This window comes from Agelaius phoeniceus, chromosome 15, assembly GCF_051311805.1.
Source record: "Agelaius phoeniceus isolate bAgePho1 chromosome 15, bAgePho1.hap1, whole genome shotgun sequence".
NCBI lineage: Eukaryota > Metazoa > Chordata > Aves > Passeriformes > Icteridae > Agelaius > Agelaius phoeniceus.
Window position 1 is genome coordinate 11,572,340 of NC_135279.1, and position 23,951 is coordinate 11,596,290.

The 23,951-nt window shown below is 38.0% G+C and overlaps 1 protein-coding gene across 2 annotated transcripts in view; it reads right to left on the minus strand.

Moving 5' to 3' along the window:
- Positions 1-23,951, minus strand: part of GABRB2 (gamma-aminobutyric acid type A receptor subunit beta2) — a 138,378-nt gene that overhangs the window by 61,600 nt on the left and 52,827 nt on the right. For both annotated transcript variants that reach the window (XM_054643086.2, XM_054643087.2), the window contains exon 7: positions 2,895-2,977. In XM_054643086.2, coding sequence (XP_054499061.1) covers positions 2,895-2,977 — 83 coding nt within the window. The remainder of the gene's footprint in view (positions 1-2,894; positions 2,978-23,951) is intronic.

Consider the following 23,951-nt stretch of genomic DNA (forward strand, 5'->3'; position numbering starts at 1 on the left):
ACTGAAAGGTCATGCTTAATACAGAGAATGACTGTAAGCAAAGCTCTTCCTTCTTGACATTAATATTCCTTAGTATTTGTGTGTTGATGAAATCTCTAATGAAACAAAATCAGCAGGCATTGTCAGGAACAAGGATGATCAGAACAAATATAACAAGAACTGGATAACCTTGAGGACTGTAGCAACATTAAGAACACTGATTTATGTGAACAGTGTTATGAAATGCCAAGTCATGTGCTCTTAGCATTATGCAAAAAAATTCTTCAAAAAGCCAGCAAGAACCTGCTGCTGGAAAATGAGTGAGGAAGGGAAAGACCTTACTGTACTTTTTGTTCCAGAAAAGACTCTCACCTGTGATATGCAGTAGTGAAGAAAGGCAGAGGTGGCTTTTTGAAGAAAGGCAGGAGTAATGCCATAGCGTAATACAAATTTCATCTGGGACACTGTTCATGGTGCTAGTTATTCCTAATGAAGAACTAATGCCAGTTCTGCATTTCTCTTCACATACTCCTGCATGAGAATGCTAAAAAAGACTGGAATAATCAGTTTAATGAAATGAAGTCTATGAGAAACTGCAAGTGTTTTCATTAAATGTGCTATGAAGGTCCCAGTAGGGCCAGAGGAGACACTGAATTTAAAAAAAAAATGTAGGTCCAAGCAAAGAATATTAATTTCATGCCTTCATAGGCATGAAAAGACCTGGGTAGGAATTCATAGAATATCTAACCACTACAAGAAAGAAATGTTGAAACAGCCATCTAAGAGGATCAGAAGGGCAAGAAACCAACCTTCTTCAGGCATGCAGCTAAAGCACTTTTTAGCAGTGATTATGACTTCAGCACCTGCATTTAATAACTTGCAAAGTCACTTTCAATCTTATTCATCCTGCCCATCTACCTACCAGCACTTTTGCCTTAAGTGATTCATGAGGAGTAGACACAGGTTTTCAGCAGGACAAAATGGTGTTTATGAAGACCAATCATTTTCTGAAGCAGTCTGACAGTGCTTCAAAACACAGTTCAAGTGTTACTTTATCCCCATTCTTTAGTGGACTTTATTATTGCCATGACAGACAGGCTGGCTACACTTAGTATCCTGATTTAAATCCATTTTACCTTTGTGAGGCTGCAACAGAGCTCACAAATCCCCAAATGACCTCTGCTCCAGGCATCCCAACTTCTATGGTAAATTCTTCTACCCTCTCTAGGATATAACGAGCATTAAGTTTTCATACTGAGTGGAACAACAACTTTGAGCACTCGATACCTCAGTTTTTAGGATTGTTTCTAGAAAGATAAGTGATCTGCATCAAACCTCTACATCAGATAAAAGGGAAATTTCAATTGACAAGTCCCACATTCTAAGTCTGAATGAGAACAAGTGCTCTCATTGAAAAGCAGAGACACAACTTAATTTTCTTCTTTGCCCAAGGACTGACCTGACAGGTATTTCCTGGGAATATTTTCCAGAGCAGGTTGTGAAAGGATGAGAGGAGGGATATCTACTTTGTGAATCCCAATATAAGACTTAGTCATCTCAGCAATGCAGAGAGATGGCAAGCCCTTGCTGGCCATTTAAACAATGCTGCAAACAGAGAGAAAGCATCTCCTTTGACTCTCCAGCTTCCCACCTTACATACACAACTGGAAAATAGAAAAATACCAGGTCTTTGCTACAAGAACAATTAAAAGACACTGTCACAGCAAAAATTTTCTCAATAAAAATCTCTCTAAGCCTGAATTATGCCAAGAGTTTTCTCACACATTATAATCAACCTAATATATATACACTACCTATATACTGGTTGCATAATAGCAGGCTGCAGGTATGAGATCCTGAATCAAAGGCTATCAATGGAAATTGTACACAGAACTACAAAGAACCTCAAACAAACTAGATTTTATCCACTCTCAGTGCCAAGTCCACCACTGTATTTGCTGCTTGTGAATATCAGTACATAGAATTCTAAAGATAGTCTCAACTCTCCTTACTTATGCATGGAAATTATTTCAGGCAACAGTGTCACAAGAATTTTAGCATATCTGTAAATTCCAATAAGATGAATGAAATTTAGACATAAATGTAAAACATATTCTTAAATGCTTTCTCAAACAGAAGTTCAGCTGTAACGAGTTCTTACCAGACTGTAGCAGAAATCAAACACAGAAATCCCACATATTTCATAATACAGAACTTATTTTAAAAATACACATACTTGTATGCTGTATATTAAAATGTTACATTAATCTTGAAAGTTTTACATAATCTTAATTAAAGTGTTAAATAACATACTTACAATATTGTCATTATAAAAGTGATCATGAATCTTTTTCAGAGAAAAGAGAGATTTTACTTGACAAGTTTTATCTACATAAGTTCAATAGACACCAGCCATTAAATCAGTATATATATACAGACTGTTTACATGCTTTGAAAGTTTAACTAGAGCACAGTGGTTAGGAAAAAACCCACAAAACACCTATTTCAAGGACAATTTTAACCTCTTGCCTTCACTTATAAATGGAAACAAGCTGCCACACAGTTCAGCAGTAAAGGAGGATAAAGAACTGATAATAATCCTTGTGCTCCTCACATGAACTCCAACAAGGCATTTGAATGAGACTTTTAAAGCTGTAAATTATCTATAAAAACACAGAATAACTTTTGCTAATCCTTGTGCCACAAATTACTAATCCATCTGGAAAGCTATTTTTTTGCTTGTGTTTACAAGGATCTAAGCATCATCAGACAGAAAGACAACTGGGTTAGTAGCATGTAAAAAAAAAAACTCAAAAAAACCCTGAATACAAAACATGAAAAAACCAGAACTCAACAGAAATAAAAACTCCAAAGCAGTTGAGCAGAGAATAAGTAGGATTTGCAGAAGTACTTACAGCTCTCAATCTCCAGCGTGCAGTTCTGCTCATCCAGCGGATATCTCCGCAGGTCCATCATACAGGCAGCTGTTGTTGTAATTCTGGGAAGGAAGGAAGGAAGGAGAAAAGTTTGTTAATGTGCCTTGCTCCAATCTTTCCACCATCACACTGTGCTCAAAGAAGAATCTGGATTTGTGCATAGCTGATGCTCAGCCTGGTTTTGCCTGGGTGCCAGGTCTGCTGCTGGCCGGTAACCAGCGCTGTCCCAGCCAGGCTCTCCCAGCACAGCTCCCCTCAGCACAGGAGGTTTCTGCTGTGTGCTAAGCACAGCTGACCAGCCAGAGCACCTGGGGAACCTGTTTCCACACCATGAGAAAAATGAGCAGCCATTTGTACAAGCTTTCTTCAAGCTGAAAGGCTGATCAAATGAACGAGCTCAAAATGTAAAATCCAACATGCTGATCTCCACAATGGAACCCAAGGTGGAGTAGATGGAGTGCCTGCAACACATGCAGACACTAAGACATTAAAGGATCAATGTCTTTCCCAGGTATTAATGAGAGATTGGGTGACCAACACCTCTCTTCTCAAAATCCTGTATCATATATGAGGTTTACTACTGGCCTTTCATAGTAGATATCTAGAATGTTCAATATGAGTTCAAAAACTTCTTGGATATTTGTTCTGGTAAAAAGACTTCAGAGAACTCTTTCATTTGACACATTTTATTCTTTCTCCTTGAATACCTAAGAAAGTGCTCATTAGTGGCAGAAAATTAGAGTTGCCTCGTCAAAATTCACTCAAAATTGACTGTAGCAATCATTCCTGCAAGACAGAAATTAAGAATCTTCATAAGTGTGCTTACTGTCCTTTGCTATTGGTTTCTTGGAGAAAAGGAAGATCTTTTGGCACCATGTCCTTTTTTCATTCCATGTAGGTGTACTCATAGAATACACCTACATGGAAAATATAATGGTTTTAATCAGTGTGTGTTACCAGAGATGCTTCACAACAAAGTTTTTTGGAGTGGGACAAAAGCACGGGGAGGAAGGCTCCTTTGGTGCTCTCAGTGAAAGCCTTCCAGCTTTTAACAAAATCAGACTGCTGAGGAATGCATGTGAGTTGATAGAAAATGCAAATGGAGCAAGCAGCAGCACATATTGGTAAATAAACCTCTTGGCAGTTAATAGTTGGTTCCTCATTTTTAAATTTAAAGAAAAATCAAAGAAATCACCCTGTTCCAGTATCAATGTAAGACTGATTATTTTGGGGCAAACTTCAAGAAAGGTATTGTGAGACCAGAAAATAATTAGAGGTCGTGTTTTCTTACTGGGTTATGTTTGGGTTTTTTGTGGGGAGGTTTGTTTTGATTTCCTCAGTACTTCCATACTGATCTGTATATTATAGCCAGGATTTTACAAGAGCTTCAGTAGCTCACAGAGGAAAAGGCAGAGCACAGGCTTACAGCCAAGGTTTAAATGCACAAAAAAGTTATGGTAAAAGCTAACCTGGTTGACTATTAAGCTTCTCAGAGCTTTCTCTGCACTGAACACTTCATTTCAGGGTCTACCAGAGCCAAGGGTTCCACACAGAGACAACCCCCAGACCATGCCACCCTCTGCAGAGTGTCTGTACCCACTGCTGGAGCAGAGAACTCACAGCTCTCACACATTGCCAGAGGAGTTTTGGTGCAAAAACCAAGAGGGGCCAAAGGCTGCAGACAGCTGGGATAAAAGCTCTGTAGGGAACATCAGGAAATCTTTAAAGGACACCATGCCCTGCACCTCACTAGAAAGTAAAGGGAAAAAAGTGGCATGGTAAGGAAAATGATTTGTAGAGCAGGGATTTAATCAAATCAAAACAGAAGTTTTGAATAATGTATTAAATTCAACTTGCTTGTTCCTTCCTATCCATAATGCAAATCCATTGAAATAAAATCAGTAGTCTGTCCTTTCCTCTCCTCTTACCTCCCTCATATTTTTAGCCTGGCTTCTCACATTAATAGTGAAGTAGAAAAAGTTCTCTTTCATCTTCATAATTAATTAAACAGCAGAACTACCTGTGGACAATTCTTAGTGGTTCACAATTAATGGTGATTAGCTAAATCAATTCACCAAAGCAACAGAGTGCAAGAATTACCACCTTGGAATACTTTGAAAGGCAAGAGACATGACCCACACCTTTTCAGACAGAAGAAGAAACAGAAGTTCATTTTAGAAGTTGGGAAGACTTGAAACAGGCCCAAAGCCTCTCCCCCAGAACAGAGCTACTTCAATTTTCACAGCAGGATTAAAAATATTTTTATACAGCTTGTACTAGTGCAAAAAATGTAACATTTTGTTTTGCATAATGTAACCTTGAGAACAAACAGTGGAAAAGTGAAAGCTTTTAAAAAAACAACACAGTGACTCAAGGCATGGCAGTCATTGGGGATGATACACAATAGCAGGACTCAGAGAGGCACTGCATGAAATGAAACACATCACAGAACTGTCTCTCTCATACACTCATCTTTTCATCTGTTGCTAAAGAAAGAGAAACCTTGTGATATTTTATGATTCCTAACAATGGAAATGAGTTTTCATCTTCCTCTTTTATGAACTTTATTTTGAATGTAGACTGATTATGAGGCACAAAAAAAAAAGCAAACCCCGAAGCACCACTACACTGACTAAATAAAGTATTGTGAAGTAGACTAGAGAAAACTTCTTGTGTTAAAACAAGCACAGCTACACTGCAAAAAATCTGCACCACAACTGGCTTGCAGGGAAAGTAAAGTTTGCTGTCAATAATTCAAAATAATTCAGATAAACTCTGAGAAAGATGAAAATCTGCTCACTTTGGAAGGTTTTGGATTCAAATAAGAATCAGAAATTCTCACTACTTCTTTAAGAGGCAAAATGTGAAGGCCATAAAGAACTTTTTTTAAACACTTGCAAACTTAAAGTGAGGCAGAAAATAATACCCCTATTATAATGCTATCCCAGAAGTGCCAGTAGGTCTTATTTTGCAGTTCTATGCAGGGAACAGTTTTTCAAAATCCTATACATTTTGCTTTTCTGACAAGTTCAAATATGATTTGAAATCCAAAATAGCAACTTAAACAGTTCTGACATCACTAGTGGGGGAAAAAGAGCACTGGAAGACAGGAGAGCAATGCTAATGCCATGTGGAGATGGACAGAATCCAATTCCCTCTTGGAGCTGCAGTGGCTTTGCAAAGCTGTGGAGAATAAAGCAGTAAGAGAAACTTATGTCTGGCCTGGAAGCAGCCCTGCCCTGTAATCACAGGCTCACAGACACACAGCAGTGATGAGCAAGAGGGTGACAAGATCAGTACAAGAACCCTGTCACACCCTCCTCTCCTGTTCTACCTCTAACAGGCCATGATCCTGTGGACTCAAAGAGCTGAAGCCCAGGAGGAAAACACAAAAACTAATTCATTCTCTAAATGTATGCACATATATCCTGTTGAAAGCAGAGTGAAATTCTGCTTCAGCTCTGTGTACCTGCAAGCTGAGTGCCGACCATTAACAGCACCAGGAGCAATCCAAAGAGCTCACAGGGACAACAGACTCAATCTCTTGATTGAGAACTTTATAAGAATTCTCTGTGTGTGGTGAAAGAGTCAGGAACTCTCTAAATTAGTCACTGAAATAATTTACTGCAGGTAAAGCCACTGTTCACCTTTGCTTCTTGGAAAAAGTCCCCATGCATGACAGTTGGAAATACCTGTGACAGCAGTAGCCAGCAGAGCCAATTTAAAATACCTGGAAATTCTGGGAACAAAACATCAGGAGGATCAATCTCTCTCCTGGATGATAACATTGGATTTAAACATATGTCAAGGTTGATAGACATACTAACAGATCTACTTTTAAATAAAACAAATTTATTGCTAATTAGAGAGTTCACAGAATTTTTCTCCTGTTTATTCACAGAAAAGAAAAGCCTCCCTTGTGTGATCATAGGTAAAGATTTGGCTGTAGGAAACGCCAAACCATAGTTTCTAAAAATTCAACGTTAAATCTAAAAATTCAGCTACTGAATTTTTCAGCTATAAATCAGCTATAGACTTTCAACTGTAAACAGCATATAGAGTCTCAGTGTAGTTTTATAGGAAAAGAACAGTTTTTTTATTAATGTTGATGTCTGTATTTGAGATGAAACAATATACACACGCTACCCAGAATCTGTAACATGCTCTCCTCCAACACTACTCCTCAACATTTCCTAAGTATTCCAACCTAAGTGCCAAGAGCTCACTTTTCTTACTCCATCTGGAAGTAATGACATGTAGATATTTCCCCCTTGATTCTGTAGTGTGCAATCCTTAGACAGTAAGGTGTTCTCTGACAGCACTAAGTATATTTGTCAAAGCTGAAAGGCAGAACCATAATACAAGTTAAGAATATGAAGGATATTATACTACAGCATTATCTAAATGTAATACAAGAGAGGAAAAACTTTTGCAGCTGATAAAGCACAGGGAGTCAGAATTCACACAGAAACTTTGACCTCATTAAGTTTTGTTGTTGCTGAGATTATTGGCAAAAGAAGCATATGGGATTTTTAAAGGAAACTAAAATCTATATGCCTCAGATCTTTCTTGGGAAGATGTTCTGCATTTCTCTGCTCAAGTACAGCCTATTGTGCCATCTGCATGTCAGAAGGGAAGAGTCCTGGAAAACCAGGGCTCTTATTTCATGGTAAAAGAATTCTGTCACAGAAGAATCAGAATTTTGCTGCAGGGTTCCTTTTTATCTCCTGCTATATATGTAGCTCTATAAATTGTTCCTTAAGTGAGATAGCATTTCCTACTATCCTGTCACTGTGTCCAAAATTCAGCCATAGCACCATTGTAATTATATCCTTGCAAAAAGCATACATCACAAAGCAGTAAAATCTTCTGCTACAATAACCTCAGCTTTAGACTGAATTCATTCAAACCTTTCTCTGAAGTAATAGGTTCTTCTCCAGAAAATAATACCTACATAAAATGGCAGAAAAGCTCAGAGGAGCACTTCATAATTTTAATATTTTATCACTGAGAAATGTATCCTTGTCTTTCAGCATTCACTTCACTTCTCCCTTTCAAAAGAAATAAATAAAAGGGAGTATGCTAAAGTACTACAGGACTTACAGAAAATGAAACAATATGAGCATGATCAGTACCATGAAACAAGCAACCTTGGAATAAAGAGTTTCTAAATCTCCATTATCCAGAGTTTGTAGCCCTTTTGCTTTACTAACCATCACTGAAAACATCAAAGTCTTATTTTCAAATATTTCACAAAAAGATATTTCTTATTCTGGTTGGGAAAATTACATGCCTACTTCACTCAATGTCAGCATTGAAATAAAAAGTGCATTATTTCACTTTCTATCTCAAAAAGTTATATTGTTACCATCCAAGTCACACTGCATAAAATAAATCTTATATACAAAACATTTTTAAACCAGTTGTTCTGATATTACACCACATCAAATACAGACTCTGAAACTAGGGAAGAGAGCTAGAACTTTTCAAGGGGACACATGAATTTAGTGGGTTTTTAATCAGTTCTCACCACCTAAAATAACGTGCTTATCTCTAACAAGTACATTGCACTGTAAATGTACCCTAAATTAACAATTTTTACTGCTGACACAACCTGCACCTCCCTCTGTTAGTGAGGAGCTTGTGCTCTGGATAATGAGCTCACACAGAAACTGCAGCCACTTGGTTGTGTTTGTAACCCATGGTTTCTGTGTGTTTGATTTATCAGATGTATTTGATGCATCAGATTCCAGGAAACTGACTGGAAAGTGTTTTCACTGTTCTGGAGGAAAAAAGTTCACATTAGTTTTTAACTCAAGTGGAAAGTCAAAACAATATTCAGTAAGAAGTTTTATGATTGCAGCTTATTTAGTACATTTTACAGAAATAGTAAGGTAAGAGCCCAAAACTCCCATTCCTCTGGCTTTTGTGAGTCAGACACTCATTTCCCACAGGAAAATGTCAACAGAAATCACAAATGCAAGTGGAGTCTTAATAAGCAGAATCACTCCCAGATCCAAAAAGGTTAAAAAAAAAAAAAAAGCTGTCAAAATAAACAATACAACTGCTGTCAACAAACCTATCATTTTATCCCAAGTGGTTTTAGGTTTTGCTTTTTATTGCAAAAAAACTACCATTATTTGACTGGAAAAATGTAATAAGTATAATTGGACTGGATTATTCTTTTTTCCCCACAGCTCTGATGTCAGCAGATCACACACACTGCACACAGAGACCATTGGCCAGTTTTTAAAACTGTGTTTAATGCATGCCCTTAGGAGTGTCTGCATAGCAGCACCAGGGGCCTATTTCCAGATATTGGAGTGGTACAACTGACATAATACATAACGACCTGGAACATCACACAGAATTAAAAGAGGCACTGTAAAATTACAGAGGAGCCCTTGGGGAAAGCTCTGAATGGCTCTTTTGCAGCAACTGTTATGTCCATAGAGTAGTGATCACTGAATGGTGCCAGTTTCTCACTTAGGAATGAGAGCATTTTTCACTAGAACAGGGAGAATTTTAGTGGGTCAACAGCACTCCAGGTAGTTAGATACCAAAAAAAAAACCTAACAAAAAGCCAGAAAATATACGTATAATAAAATCTAGTTTTGATACTGGTGTTAATGTTAAGGCTGCACCATACAGGCAGTACTTCATAAGTACAGGACTGCAAGAGCTGTGGATCCAAGTGTCCAAGCACACTACAGGCATTGACACCTCACAAAACTGCAGAGGAGCAGGATGAAGACATTTTTAAGGCAGAATGAATACTTTCAGTGTCAGAACCTCCATTAGGATTCAAATCTTTTAGTCCAATGTGGCTAATTACAGACGACTTTCAACTACTTTTCTCACTTTTACTCCTCATCACCTGCTTGCCATGATCTACAGAAAGGTCTACACTGCACTCCTAAGTGGGGGGGAGGCAGTATTAGAAAACAAAAAAGGATGAGCAACTCTGCTGCTAATTGCTTTTGAATTGCCTCATTTTGCTTCAAGTGATGCTTTTGTTTCCAGAAGATTTGTTTTGGTTGTATCAAGGATATCACATCATTTATTCTGCAGAATATACTCTTAATTAATATTTTCAGAAATATGTATTGTTTATCAATTAAAGGTTCAGTGCCTATATTTAATCCTGCAAATTACCTAAGCAGATGTCCATGTATACCAAATCCTGCACAGAGTAAATAAGATCTGACAAACATGGATAGTACAAATACAGACAGTGGGTATTCCAGAACAACATTTTGAATTTATAGAAGAGAAATCACTCCCTTAAAATGACTACCAGAATTGTTAAAGAGGGCTACAACTTATTCAATTAGTATTAAATTATTACCTATAAAGCACAGATGAAAGAGACATATTGCATATATCACCTCTATGGGCACACTAAGAATTAACTCCTAGGGAAATAAAGCTACAGATCCTCACCCTTCACAGTGTGTCCAGAGTGTCAGTGGGACAATTGTCAGTTATCAATTATCCTGCCCAGTTATCAGCTGGATCTGAGGCTGTTGAAGGTGTCTTGAACAAATCACCCATTTTCACTGTAGTTATATATCTCAGCTCAACAACTACTTCCATGTGAACAGTACTTAATTGAGGAAATGAATTAAAATTTAGGAGATATTTTTAGGCCTAATTCACAGCAAATAAGTTTCAAATTACAAATTTCTATTATCATCAAATGACTTTAGGTAAGGCTCCTGTAGAGAGGGGAAAAGAAAAAGACAAGAAAAATACCTACAGATGATTTTAATATAAACGCTGTAATGGGGAGTTGGGAAATGAAGATCCTCCTTATTCATATAAATGCTTTAGGATAGGTCTGACATGAGCAAAATATAAACAAGCTTATTCTGTTCATTTTATTCTTAAACATTGCTATTTTTCCTGCTCAGGCTAATCTGCAAGTGGAGATCTGTGGGGAAAATCCATTTTGCAGCTATTTCTGATCCTACTTCCTTTTTTCTCTCTTCTGACAGATAGGTCTACTGACATGCCCAAGCCAGTACAATTCTTTTTTATATTGACAATGAAAAAATAAATTACTTAGAATTGCCTTCTATCACATTCCAGATGTCATATCTGGCCTCAGCACTCTCCTCATCTGTTTTGTTAGGCTTGTATTGCCCATTTCATATCTGATCCATTTGGAACACCAAATACTCTTATTGCTTTAATGTATTATTAAAGCAGCAGGAATATTATTTTGAGAATGGGAGGCCATGTCCTTCTTGAACATTCCAAAATCTGTACCTACATCAATTCAACTCAGCTTTAGCTAAGAGTTTATTGGATGTGTGAGAGAAGCATAACAATGAGTCAAACCTAATGACTAAAATTAACAAGGCATCTAAGTTAACTCCAGCCATCCTTCTGGAATCCAATTCCCAAGGGCTTCATCTCCTCCTGTGCCAAAATTAGGATGCTCAGGCACAACCTTTCTCTTCCTCATCCTAATTTCAGAACATTCATATCTTTGTTCCAAACAGAAACAGGAAAACCACCCAAAACACTTCTGTGCATATCAGCTGCATCATACTGGCAAGAGCTGAAAGCTTGCTAAGCTATGTAACACACTGAATGCTGAAAATCTAAATAGAAAATCTGGATAGGGAATATTCAGTTGGTCCTGTCCTGTTTATAAAATAAAACCTTTGAAAATTCTCAGTAAGTAGATCTCAGTTGCCAGAACTCTAATCCATACACTGCAAAAAAAAACCCCAAACACACACACACACAGAGTTTCCTCTTCATGACCATATTTTCCTGCAAAAAATGCTTTTAAATAAATTAAATCTGTATTCCCTTAAGACAAGCTTCAGAAATCTTACCAAGGTCCCTTCTTTTCCATTCTAAAGCTTGCTAGATCCATCGGTTTCTGCAGTCAAAGTTATTTGCATTTATGATCAATAACGCCATTAGATTTGGGAGATCCGTGACTCTGACCTGCCAAACAGCCCGGGATGATGCTGGTCACAAGCCCATTAGCAGAGAGGGTGTGACCTGAGGCAGATTAGAATCACTTGAACTCAGACTCTCTGACACCCTCAGTCTCAAAGAGAGTCTGAGTTCAACAGATTCTAATCAGAGTTTAATCAGGTCTTGGCTTCCCATAGACTTAAGCAGACAGTGGGGATCCCTTTCAACATTCTGTGCAGCCAGAGCTGCATTTTAATGCTTCACACTGCACTGGAAGTTGAATCAATACATGGGCTACATATGAAGGATTTCTCTGTGGTGTGTACTTATATAATTTAATTTAAAAAATATGTCCCCCATTGCTTTTTCTGTTACCTTGTCTATACACGAACCTTCTTTTCTCCAAGAAACAATTTAAAACTAGTTCACATTTGAGGTAGATGAAAAGTCAGATGGAAAATGTCAGTCCTACCCAACACAGCAAACATACACCTGATGAGAAATTAAATATTTATCTCAGATATGTCAGATTTGTCTGGGTCCCATTCCTCCAATTCAGGGAATTTTTAAAGTGATTATTTTGCTGTAGAAAGTGCACCTTTTTCTTTCTTTCTTTTTTTTTTTAAACCAATCCCTAAAATTACTCCTATGCTTTACTTAAAAGTCTTTTATACATCAACAATAGGACAACACATGCTGCAACTCAGTAAATCAAATTGAGAGCCTTGGGAAGCATTTACTTGATTAAATGCACAGGTGTTTTGAGGTGACTGCAAACACTGGCATGGAGCAAAAGCACCAGTGGCACAGCAGGTTGAGCACAGAGCCATCCCTGAGGCACAGCACAGGGTTGGTGGCTGCTGTGTCCCCTCCACTCATCCTCAGCACTCCTGAGCCAGGCATGTGAGCAATGACCAACCCCAGCCATCAGCCCAACCCACAGAAGCACAGAACCACGGCTATGTCAGCACTGCTGTCACTTACCATGCTGAAAAGTCACCACTGCCCACCTGGCCAGACCTTTCAACTTTTATAGTGTACAAGGATAAGGCCAGCACAGTAACAAAAGCAGCACTCCCTCCACGAGGCAGAGTGCTCATGGCAAATTGCTGAAAGAGATTTTTAAAAATAACTGCTCAGCAGCAAAATCTTAGCAGGGATGGGGAGTTCAAGTTGGTGCTGCCTGCAATATGAGGTCAGAAGGAGAGGACACTGTAACAAAACAGACACACTGTCATGGGCAAGCAGGAGACAAACATGGGATGATACATGAAAATTATCTGTGCCATGTTTTAAATGGGTAAGACAATTCTCTTTAAGCCAGTTCAGCATTTTCCTCATTTCCCAATTCACCCTCTCAAGCCTGCATTTAAATGCTGTGTTAGGAGAAACATCCATCTATTTGGGTTTTGCTGGGTTCATTCAGGGTTTTTTAATTGTCACAACGTATCACTATTTTTACTTTCAGATATTTCAAGCATTGGCCAGAATTTATCACTTCTGTCATGCATTACCCATGTTCATTTAACCTAATGCTAGAGCCAGTGACTGCAAAATCTCTCTCAGGTGGTAAAATCTCATTTCTAACCATAGACCAGAAATTTAGTGAACAATTTCAGCGGTTTAAAAACTCTCCTGTTCAGGCTAGATGTTTTTCTCCTGCTGCCCCTCCAAGCTGACAAAAGAGAAGAGTAACCACCTGAACATCAGTACTGAAGTACAGAAATCATTCTTAGGAATTTAGATGGGAGTCTGTTCATATTGTGATCCACATTTAATGGAGACAAAGAAACTGAGGCAATAACCAGCTTGCTAAAAATGGCTCCACTTCTCAGCATTTTCAACAATTACCATCTCAAATTTTTAATGCTGAAAGTATTAAGAGTTTGATTGTGGTGCAGTGGATCTGCCTTAGCTTTCCATTTACTCCAAGGCTTCTTCTACCAACAGATTCAAACGTGACTGCAGTGCCTTACAAGGGTGTTAATAATTTCTCTGTTCTTGGAATAGCAGAGGCACTCCTAGATCCACAATACCAGCACTTGACTCAGAGACCAAACTGCATATTCTGCAAAGCATTTTCTGTGTTAGGTAACAGAAACCATGCTCTGGGTCAAGCCTCCAACTCTATATGGAGGAAAACCAGGCTCTCTTCGGTTCATTCTACTTTTTTTTAGGTCACTTCTTCATTCCCATTTCTGTTTATATCTTGGAAACCTTGACACATGCCAGACACAGCCCTGAGTCCCCTCTCTCAGCATCACTTCTTTGTGTCACTCCCAAAGGCTCAGCATCCCCCAGCCCCTGCATGCAGCTTCAGGTAGAGGGGAATTCAACTCTGAATGGCCAGAAACACCAAACATGTACTTGCTAAGGAGACACCTGTGTCACAACTCATTGCTAGAAAAAGAACTGTAGATTTTAAAAAGTAATTATAAACTTTAATTGCACCTGCAGCACAGGATCTTTCCTAAACAAAATTAAAAAAAAAAACAAACCCAAAAAAAAACCAAAACCAAAACAACAACAACAAAAAAAGACCAAACCAAATGGCCCTAGCATTTGCAAACAATGATCAGGTACACAGCAGTGATACTTAAAAGAAAGCAAGCCTTTAAATTATTAGTAAAATATATAAGATGTGTGACTTTGGAGAACAAGCCCAGAAAATGTTTGAATACAGAAATGCCAATACTATTGTGTGAAAGAAGCAATAATAGAAAATCTGGGGAGCAGAATGGCCATGAAAGACAGATGAAATCAAAGAAGAAATAAAATTTTAAGGAATTTTCTTCATTAGTTGTGCCTAAATTACTCCTGTTGTTTCTTGCAAGCCATAAAAACAAATAAATGCATGAGTAGAAAAGCAAAACAATCAAGCAGTAAAAGTATTTCTTTTTTACCTGTCACACACAAATTAGGCTCAAATTCTAGAAATTAAAAAAGAAACGCTTTTAGTGAAAATTCAACATCTGGAAATCCTCACTTAAGTTCTGGCAAGTTCACCAGCTGAAGAGCCTGAGAATCTCTTGAACACGTAAGGAATGACTTCCAGTTACCCACATAAAGCTGGCACTGCAAATGTCACATGTTGTTAGCAGGAATGAAGATGAAATTTCAGTGCTCCTGGCTCTAATTTGCTCCAAGGTTTCAGGCAAAGCTTGGCACAGGTGTGCTTTAAAGAAGAAAGTGCACGTGCAAATTCTGCCTCTTAGCAACAAGATGTGATCACAGTATTGGGTTTAAAAGGCAGGTGATGAATCACAAATCCTGCTAAATAATGAGATGGCAATACACCCTCTTTGCACAGTGTAAATGCCACCAGAGGAGGAGATATCACACAGCTAAGCCACTACCATCTGCACAATTAATACATGCTCTAAGCAGTGAGGGAGTAGGAGGAAAAGCATCATCACTTATGACTATGTAGTCATTAGCCAAGGTCCTCATCTTCATTAGACAAATAAATTAAAATTCACATTTACTGAAGCTGTCACAGTGGCTCCAAAACAATGCTCTAAAAATGGTCTCACTGGATTTGGATGAAAATGATGCCTTTTGAAAGGGTAGTTGGTAAGCAAAAGCATGACATCAAATCCACTGACAATCCAGTGCTATTAATCTAAGGCAACCCTCCTCTCTCCCTCACTCTTTCACAATAAGGAGAAAGAAAAATAGAGCCCATGCGAAATTTTAGTGAAAAACAATAACTCAGGATAATAAAGGTCTGCAATTCAATGAAAAACTGACTACAAAACCACATTGCTTTTCCAAATGTTTCCTAAAGTTTTAGAGCTTGGAGAGATTTGACATTAGAAAATTGCTAGATAGAAAGCATGGCTGAGCACAGTGATGAGGTGGAATAGTAAAACTTATCCTCTCTCTTTCTGGCTTTGCTAATGCATTTTCAAAACAATAAGAAGAAAGCAGGAAAACTTGATCAGTGCTAAGACTATATTTGATGAATTAAAATTTCGGGGGCAGGGGAGGGGTAGGGGTGCTATTTTCATTACTACTCAATATTGAAAATAACACAAAAGTTATGCTCAAGCAGAGGAGGGGAATGGTTTCACTAACACTCATCCTTTGTACCAACATTGAGAGGGACTTGTTTAACTAAATGGAAACTCTCCCATGTTCCTGGGCAGAAAACATCATCACTAAAACTTTTTCCTTAGCTCAATCCCCTGATGCAGAGCTGACACCCTGTTCTCCTAACTGGCATCACACCTTCAGAACAGAGGATAATAGAGTGTCACACTAGGCCTGAACTGTCACTGTCTTTTAAAAAGCACTTTGAACATCATGTTTTCCAGGGCTAGTAAGAGGTGCTGAACAACAAAGAACTGTGAGGAATAAAACTTTTCACTTTTCATCCCTGTCTAAACTAACAAGCAAAATGAATCCTGATAGCCTGCTCATTTCTCTCAACTGAAACAGAATTTTAAAAGTCTTGAAGTATAAGGATACTTTATTTCTATAAATAGGGGGTTAGTTTAGGGGTTGTGCCAAGGGCATAATATTACATTTGCTGCATTCCCACTCTACGTTGCAGGAGTGTGAGATTCAGGATTCTAGGAGTGATATTCAGCCCAGCAGTTTATCAGTTTGGCCATCACACATCTCACATCACACAATCTGCTGAGCCAATACTTGACAAAGCAAAACAAAATCCTGTTTTTACTACGTATTGCACCGACAAATATAACTTAATAAAAAGGTCATACAAGTGCAAAAAACTGCTTCACCAATGTTTTTTTTTCTTTCATATGGATAAGTAATAATTATCTCTGCCTATCTAAAGTTTGAGCATTTCATCTACTAGTCATGAATTTTCTAATTGCTTTATATTGATGTAATATCCCTACCGTCCTCTGAACAAATTACTACTCAAGTTCTGTAATATCTGTAATGGCAGGTAATATTTAATAGTTAACATTTAATATTTATTTTCATTCTTGGCATTAAACAATAACTACACTCCATGCTCTTTTACTTGTCTTCAGTTTTGTGGGGTAGTGTTCCCCACTGTTAACAATTTCAGTGCCTTGGTTCAGTCTTACCCCTATTTCTAAAACCAGGACACAGCCAATTTTCTTAGCAGTCCTATAAATCATAAATATAGATTGTACTGAAATTAAAGCCATATTGAAATAAAATGGAAAGATGAACCTTAATGAAAATTAAATGAGGTGAACCAGGGAAGATGTGACCAGATAAGACAGCTGGGATGGGAATCTATCTCCTTCAATACCAGAAAAATACCTTCAGTACTCATGGAAACAAAATACTAATACAGAAAAAGAACCCCAAAAAGTGCAAATAAACAAAACTAAAGAAACTACCAAAAAACTTACCATAATACCCCAGTATCAGATTCTGAGATATCCCTACACATAATCTTTTTTACAAGGCTTTCCTTAAGTGTTCAGTTATAAAAAAAGACAGAGCACCATGATAGAAGCTTTGGGTCTGTCCAGTTAAATCAGAGGAGCAGAAATGAGATGATGACTGGAGGCCTGACTTAAATGGCAAAGTGCAGCTGCAGTTGATTTGCATGAGTGGGACCCCACCTGCAGCATCAGGGGTAACCTCCAGAACCACCTGTGCAGGGAAAGGTTTCCTCCTAATCCTTGTCTACAAACATCTCTATACCCTCAATCAGATTTCAATTTCTTCTAAGATTGTAACTTAGATTTCTCAGGTTTTTATTTAACTATTTCTTTAAAAAAATCATAATTCTGAATACTGCAGTATATGCACCTGGAAATTACTCTAGGACCCTTTGAAGCCGGGCTAAGTTTTTTTTGTATTTGTATTATTACAGACATATATAACTGCAAAATAAAAATACCTTCCTGAACAACAGCATTCAACATTTTATCCATATCCTTCAGTTTTAATAATGGGCAAAAAATTTACTTGAAATGATAGTGTGAGTTCTTTATAACATAAAACCAGCTTGCATTAGAAGATGAAGACAGAAGGCTATGAAAAAGTAATCTTGAGTTTATTTTCAGTACCTCTTGCCTCAAAAAGAAACAAAGCACTCTGGTTGGGAGAAGGGGTGGATGTTTCTTTAACACATGGCAGTGTCCTTAGAAAATTCTTTTTCAGATAAATATTGCAGCTCTTGAATGCATTTCTGGAAGGCATAGCAAAGTTACATGGAAATGACTAATGGCATATCTTTCCTATAGCTACTCTACCACCTCTTTAAAAATCCAACAGCAACAAAAGTCATCTCCTCTCTGCTGCATGTGTCATTTCTGCAGCAACACTAATGCTGTGAAACAATATTCAAAGGCATTTCAGGATAACCATTATGGAATATTTGTACATTCCAACCATTGGTGCTTTGGGACTCCCCTGGAGAAGCAGCCCACAGATTGGTGTTTAAAGATGCACAGTGTTTTACTCTCAGTTGTTTGCCAAGAATCAGATACACCCTGGGATGGAACTATGAAATAGCTCCTGTTGTGTGTAATGAAAAATAGAAGGAGAGAGGGGTGAATATTCAGTATTTGCCTCCTTGCCTTTGTCTTGTTTTCCATCTCATGCACTGATGGTCATCTCTGCTTTTTACAGGGAGAACCAAAGGGAAAAGCCATGAGCCTTCTTCTAGAGAGTGAATGATACAGTGAGAACACAGGTGATGATATCACCCTGGAAGGATAGAGCTTATCAGCAAGGTAAATTATCAGCAGGTAAATTATCACAATAATTTACCTCCTCAGCTGAACACAAACTAATGGCCTGCAGTCATCTAAGCTCTTTCCAAGTAGTTTTTCATTGCCTGAAATTTGTAATATTTCAGTAAAAATATCTATGAGGTAGACTGTAACAAGCTTTATGATTACAGTAAATTAATGTTTATTGGTTTCTCACATCAGCAGAAGTATTCCATATTTTGTTGTGAGTGTTTCTTCCTATGCAGTATCAGTCATATTGCCTTGTTAAGGTACAAGAGTATTATTTTAAGGCACAATCTTGGTTTTAAGTTAAAAAACTCCAAAGCTACAAAGATGTATTGCTGATAGCTAATTTTTGCTGGCATTTCTACCAGTTACAAACACTGTTAAAACCTGCACAACAAAGAAAGTTCACCATTGCAAAGAACAAAAAGAGAGCACAGAATTTGTGGATGTCAACATTGTGATAAAGAAAATTTTCCTTCTTATTCCAATATTTCTGATGGTTACCCAGGTATCTCCAAATGGGAATAGGTTCTGGATTGACAGAAACAGCACTCTGAAGTAGGTTAGAAAGTTATGATCCCTGAGAGAGAAGCCAGCCAGATAATGCTGGTGCACTTGGTCCTGACCCTACTCTGTTCCAGTTTGATTAATGCAAATTAAACTGAGATCTCAAAGTGTTTCCCCAACAGCTACATATCCCCTGTTTTTCTCCATTCTGACACTGAAGAGGATGCACCACAACATTCTTCAATATATACTGAATAAATTTTCCATTATCACTTTAAATAGGAAAAAAGCAGGATGCAACACCTTCTATAGTAAAGATATCTCAGTCTTGCAGGGATTGTTAAGGTCTATCACTACATTTTTTATGTGAAAACAAATGTTAACTTTATAATCCCCAGTGGCTTTACAACCCTGCAAAGGGCTTTGGGAAAAGGATATTTTTCCACATTAAAAGGTCTTATGCTTTCATATGCCTTTCACTTTTCAAGATAAATTTTTGGAGCAAATATTTTAAAATGTCAGAGTTTTAATAAACAGTCCTGAGACAGCTCCCTGTCAGTGAATGAAAACAAACCCATAAGCTGTAAGTACTTTTTTGGACAACACACATGAGGACCAGGGGGCCATTGTGCAGCAGAAAAATTATTGTATATATGCCATAGTGGAAAGGGATTGGGATGACTGACACAAGTGCAGGGCTCAGTTCAGGGCCCCTCCCTGCAAGGAAGAGGGGCCACAGAGGCATTGGAGCAAGGCCAGAGAAGGGCAGTGGAGCTGGGACTGGGTTTGGAGCAGCACCTGAGGGACCTGGGGGCTCAGCCTGGAGAGAAGGAGCCTCAGAGGAGACCTTCTCCCTCTCCACAGCTCCCTGGCAGGAGGACCAGGTGAGGGTCACTCTCTCCTACCAAGCAACAAGCAAAGGGCAAGAGTAACAGCTCAGGCTGAACTAGGAGAGGTGTAGAGTGAGCATTAGCAAAAATTTCTTTGCTGTAAGGGCTGTTAAACATGGTAACAGGCTGCCCTAAAGGGGTGGAGTTGCCATTCCTCAAGGGATTTCTAAGATGTGTAGATGTGTCAGCAGCAGCCACCACAAAAAAAATCAAGGTAAACCATTGAAGGATGTCACATGTATTCAATATTCTGTAATTGCTGTGGTTTTTTTAAAAAGTGCTCTCAAAAATGACCCACTGCACCACATGAAGGCAGAGCAAACAGTGACCTCTCAACTCAGAAGCTGAGCAGGATAAGGCACTCTGGCCAACCCTCCCTGGGAAATGCTGAATGTGGACTTAGAGCCATATGTGAGAACCATTCAGGGTCCTGAACATTTGCTTGTTTCTGAGCAAGTGCCAGGAAAGATCACATCCAGAGAACACCAACCCTGGGGACCCTTCCCTGTGCTGATGGCACCACCTTGCAACACCCTCTGTGCTGGCCCAGCCATGCTGGGGGAGCAGCCCCCAGGCCAGGGCAGTGGGGCACTGCTGAGTTGTCCTCCTTGTTCTGACACAAGGAACATGGCTCATGGAGCTCTCTCCTTGAGATGTGATCTCACAGCCTCCTCCTGGCCCTGAGACGTTCTTGCCATCTGCTCGTACAGATGGCACATTCATGTACGTTTTAAAAAAGGGTTTTCCAAACGTTTTCTATTCTCTCTCTTCTCAGATAGTTCTAGACTAGCAGATGCACTAAATGTTCTAGGAATGACTATTCAGAAAGAGAAAAAAAAAATATGATCTTACACAAGTAATTTAGAGGAGGAAAAAATTCTAGTCACTGAGCAGCAAGTAGAAATATCTGCATTATCATCTAAAAATCACTGATAGACACAGCTCTAAATGCTCTTCTGCAGAGGCTTACACACATCCTGAGTCTGGAGAACATACCTGGAAGCACAAACCCCCAGAATTTCTTATAATTTATCCTAGTTTCTTTCCTGCTAAGCAGGACTGAAAACTGTTCAAGGAAGAGCTCTCTTCAATTACTTTGCACAAGAAATTTGGATTTTCAGAGAAATAAAGAAATGGATCCAGGAGATGCAAGAAAAGAGACCCCAACAAACCCCTTACACCTGAGGAGTTTAGGTAATCCTTATCTTTCAGAAAACATTTTACCAATGTTTAAAGTTGAGTAACAAAGTAGGATAAAACAATGGGTGAAGAAATCAGTAATTATCTTCCCAGAAAATGCATTAAAACATAAAGGAAACGTGTCCTGGGTGAAAAAAATTACCCAAACTAGATATTTAACCAGAATAAAAACTAAATCCAAGTACTTACACCTTCAGATAAGACATTTGGTAGGGGAAAAAACCCCATATTCTTCCATTCAATAAATAGTATTCTACAATGACTTACATTAAAATGTCAAAGAAAAGCTTCATCTCTAAAATCACAACAACTTGAAAGTGATTATGTGTGACCCACAAGAGGTATTATTAGTTCTACAGTGTCCTATATACACACAAGGACCCCAACCCTGCTCCTACTTCTGAGATCCATCAATATGTGCAAGTAGAATTTATACATATACAAATATAATGTATTTGTTTATGAAATATATATCATATATGTAAGCATGTGTTTGTATACACACATTTAGCATCTATCAACCTGAGTATTGATCAGAGAATTGTGAGATTTTTATGTGTGTCCTTCCAACTGGAAAATCTCCCTTCTCAGGGTCACCAACTATTCACTCAAATATGATCAAAGACATTGCAGAAGAGAAATGATAGATTGCTGTGATTCTAAATTATATAAATTATTATATTTTAATTTAAGACTAAATGTTTGATGACCTCTATTTGTTTTTTGGAATATGCAATACCCTTGGAGCAACTTAAACTATTTCATGGTTCTGTAGCTGATGGAGTTTCTCTTACTAATAAAGACTAAATGCCACAGTCTGTCTGTTAGGCAATAAAACTCTGAATTCTTTTCACTTCATTGCAATGTAATAATTTTGGATAATAGGGCTTTTAATGGAAAGGATTGCTGTGACTTAAAGCTTTTTTTTTATATAAGCTTAATTGAATTAATTGTTCACATACTAATGACTTAACAGCTACTTCATAAAAAAAATAAAAGCAAAAGACCCTTCTGAATACTTATCCCATACTTAAAATCTAATAAAGGAACTGAAATAGAAAGATATCTTTGTTTTCTTTCAGATAGGAGAGATATTTAAAACACAACTACTCTCCCTCCTGCTGAGAAGGAATGGTGAAAAGATGCCATTCCAAATCCTACAGAAAAATGCATAATAATCTATGAGTCTTTAATTGAAAAGAGATATTTATGAGAGTCAATGATGTCCCTTTTTTTCCCCCCCCCAGAAATTGCATCTTTCCTAAAACTGGCTCATTTTGTGAATGGGCTGCTATGTAGGGAAAGTGGAACAATGGGATTCTGAGAAAATAAAGCAGATTTGTATCCATAACCCGGCCATCCCAAGGTGCACATGAGGGCTGGCATTTTATAATTCTTCATAATAATGCTTGGCACTTGTGTAGTGTTTTATGGGATCAAAGCACTTTACAAACTAATTAATTAATCTTCACAACACCCCTGTGAGAAGGTAGGTTTTAGTGCTCAATTCACCAAATGGAACAACTGAGCAGAGAAGCTGGATCATTTGTTTCATGCCCAAATCTTCAGTTCACAGATACAGTGTTAATAGAAATAGCAGTAGTTGCATTTCTCCGCTTTATTCCTTGGAACTTACAAAAGAACTATTTGCATGAGAAAGGAAAATAGCATCTGGGCACACCTTGGGCCAGAGCTGATACCTTGTTTATTTAAAACAACAATTAATTCACTTACGAGACACACTGGAATTTAAGTTCCTTTCCTTATGCTGGATCTATATTTTTGCAAGAAAAGAGCCATTATCAGACATGTCCTGCCCCAGGATTTCCAAATAATCAGATTGGGGTGGTAATGATTCCTTGTTAATGCAGAAATTCTTTGTACTTGAAATTCTACATAATTATACAATATTCCATTTTTTCAAGTCTTTGCAACAGCTACATGACTTCAGTTTGAAATGATGTTTTACTACATTTGCATTTATTTCTCCAAGTTGACAAAAATTTCTTGCTTTGACCACCTGCATACAAGATTTAAGGGCTCTTACACATGTCTGTGTACACTAACAGCCTTGAAAACCTGGACACAGAAATGGAATTAACCTCATTTCTTGTGCAAGAGTAAACAACTGCATGCCAGACTGTGAATTAGCTTTGGCAAGTGTTGGCAAATGAAAAGTCAGAATTGCATCTATAGGTGTGAGCACCAGCACAAACAAATTAACACAATGAAAATGCTTTTTCTCAGACTGATATTCTCATGTTCAAACAAGTCATATAAAAACTACTTTTCACCTCCTTTTTGCAATGCCTATTTATCCAAAATTAACAAAACTTGTACTTTTAATTGGAGAACAGAAAGCTACTGACACTTCAGACATCCTAATAAAAATACACATAATATTCACTTATTTATTTTAACAAACAGCAACACTACTCTGAGATACTGTTGGTGCTATTGATGCTAGAGGGTACCTCATTATAATGTTTATTTCCTCTTCTCCTCTGAGGCTGGACAAGGCCCCAGTTGGTGTGAAGGGCTGCACGGCCAAGAGAGGCAAAAATGTGATGGAAGCAGAAACACCTGCCCCCTTGACAGGCATCATGATCAAGAGCAGAGCATCCAAAATAATATATTCTCCCCAAAAAAGAAGTCCAGGTTCTTCTTATCTCTTCTGAAATCCCCAAAGTGAAAAGATTTTGAGAAAATTTTTTGTTTAACATGAATGTGCGTTAAAAGTCCTAAACACCTTCTGTCCAGCTTCTGGAAACATCATATTGCAGCAAAAAGACAAGACAGGTCTG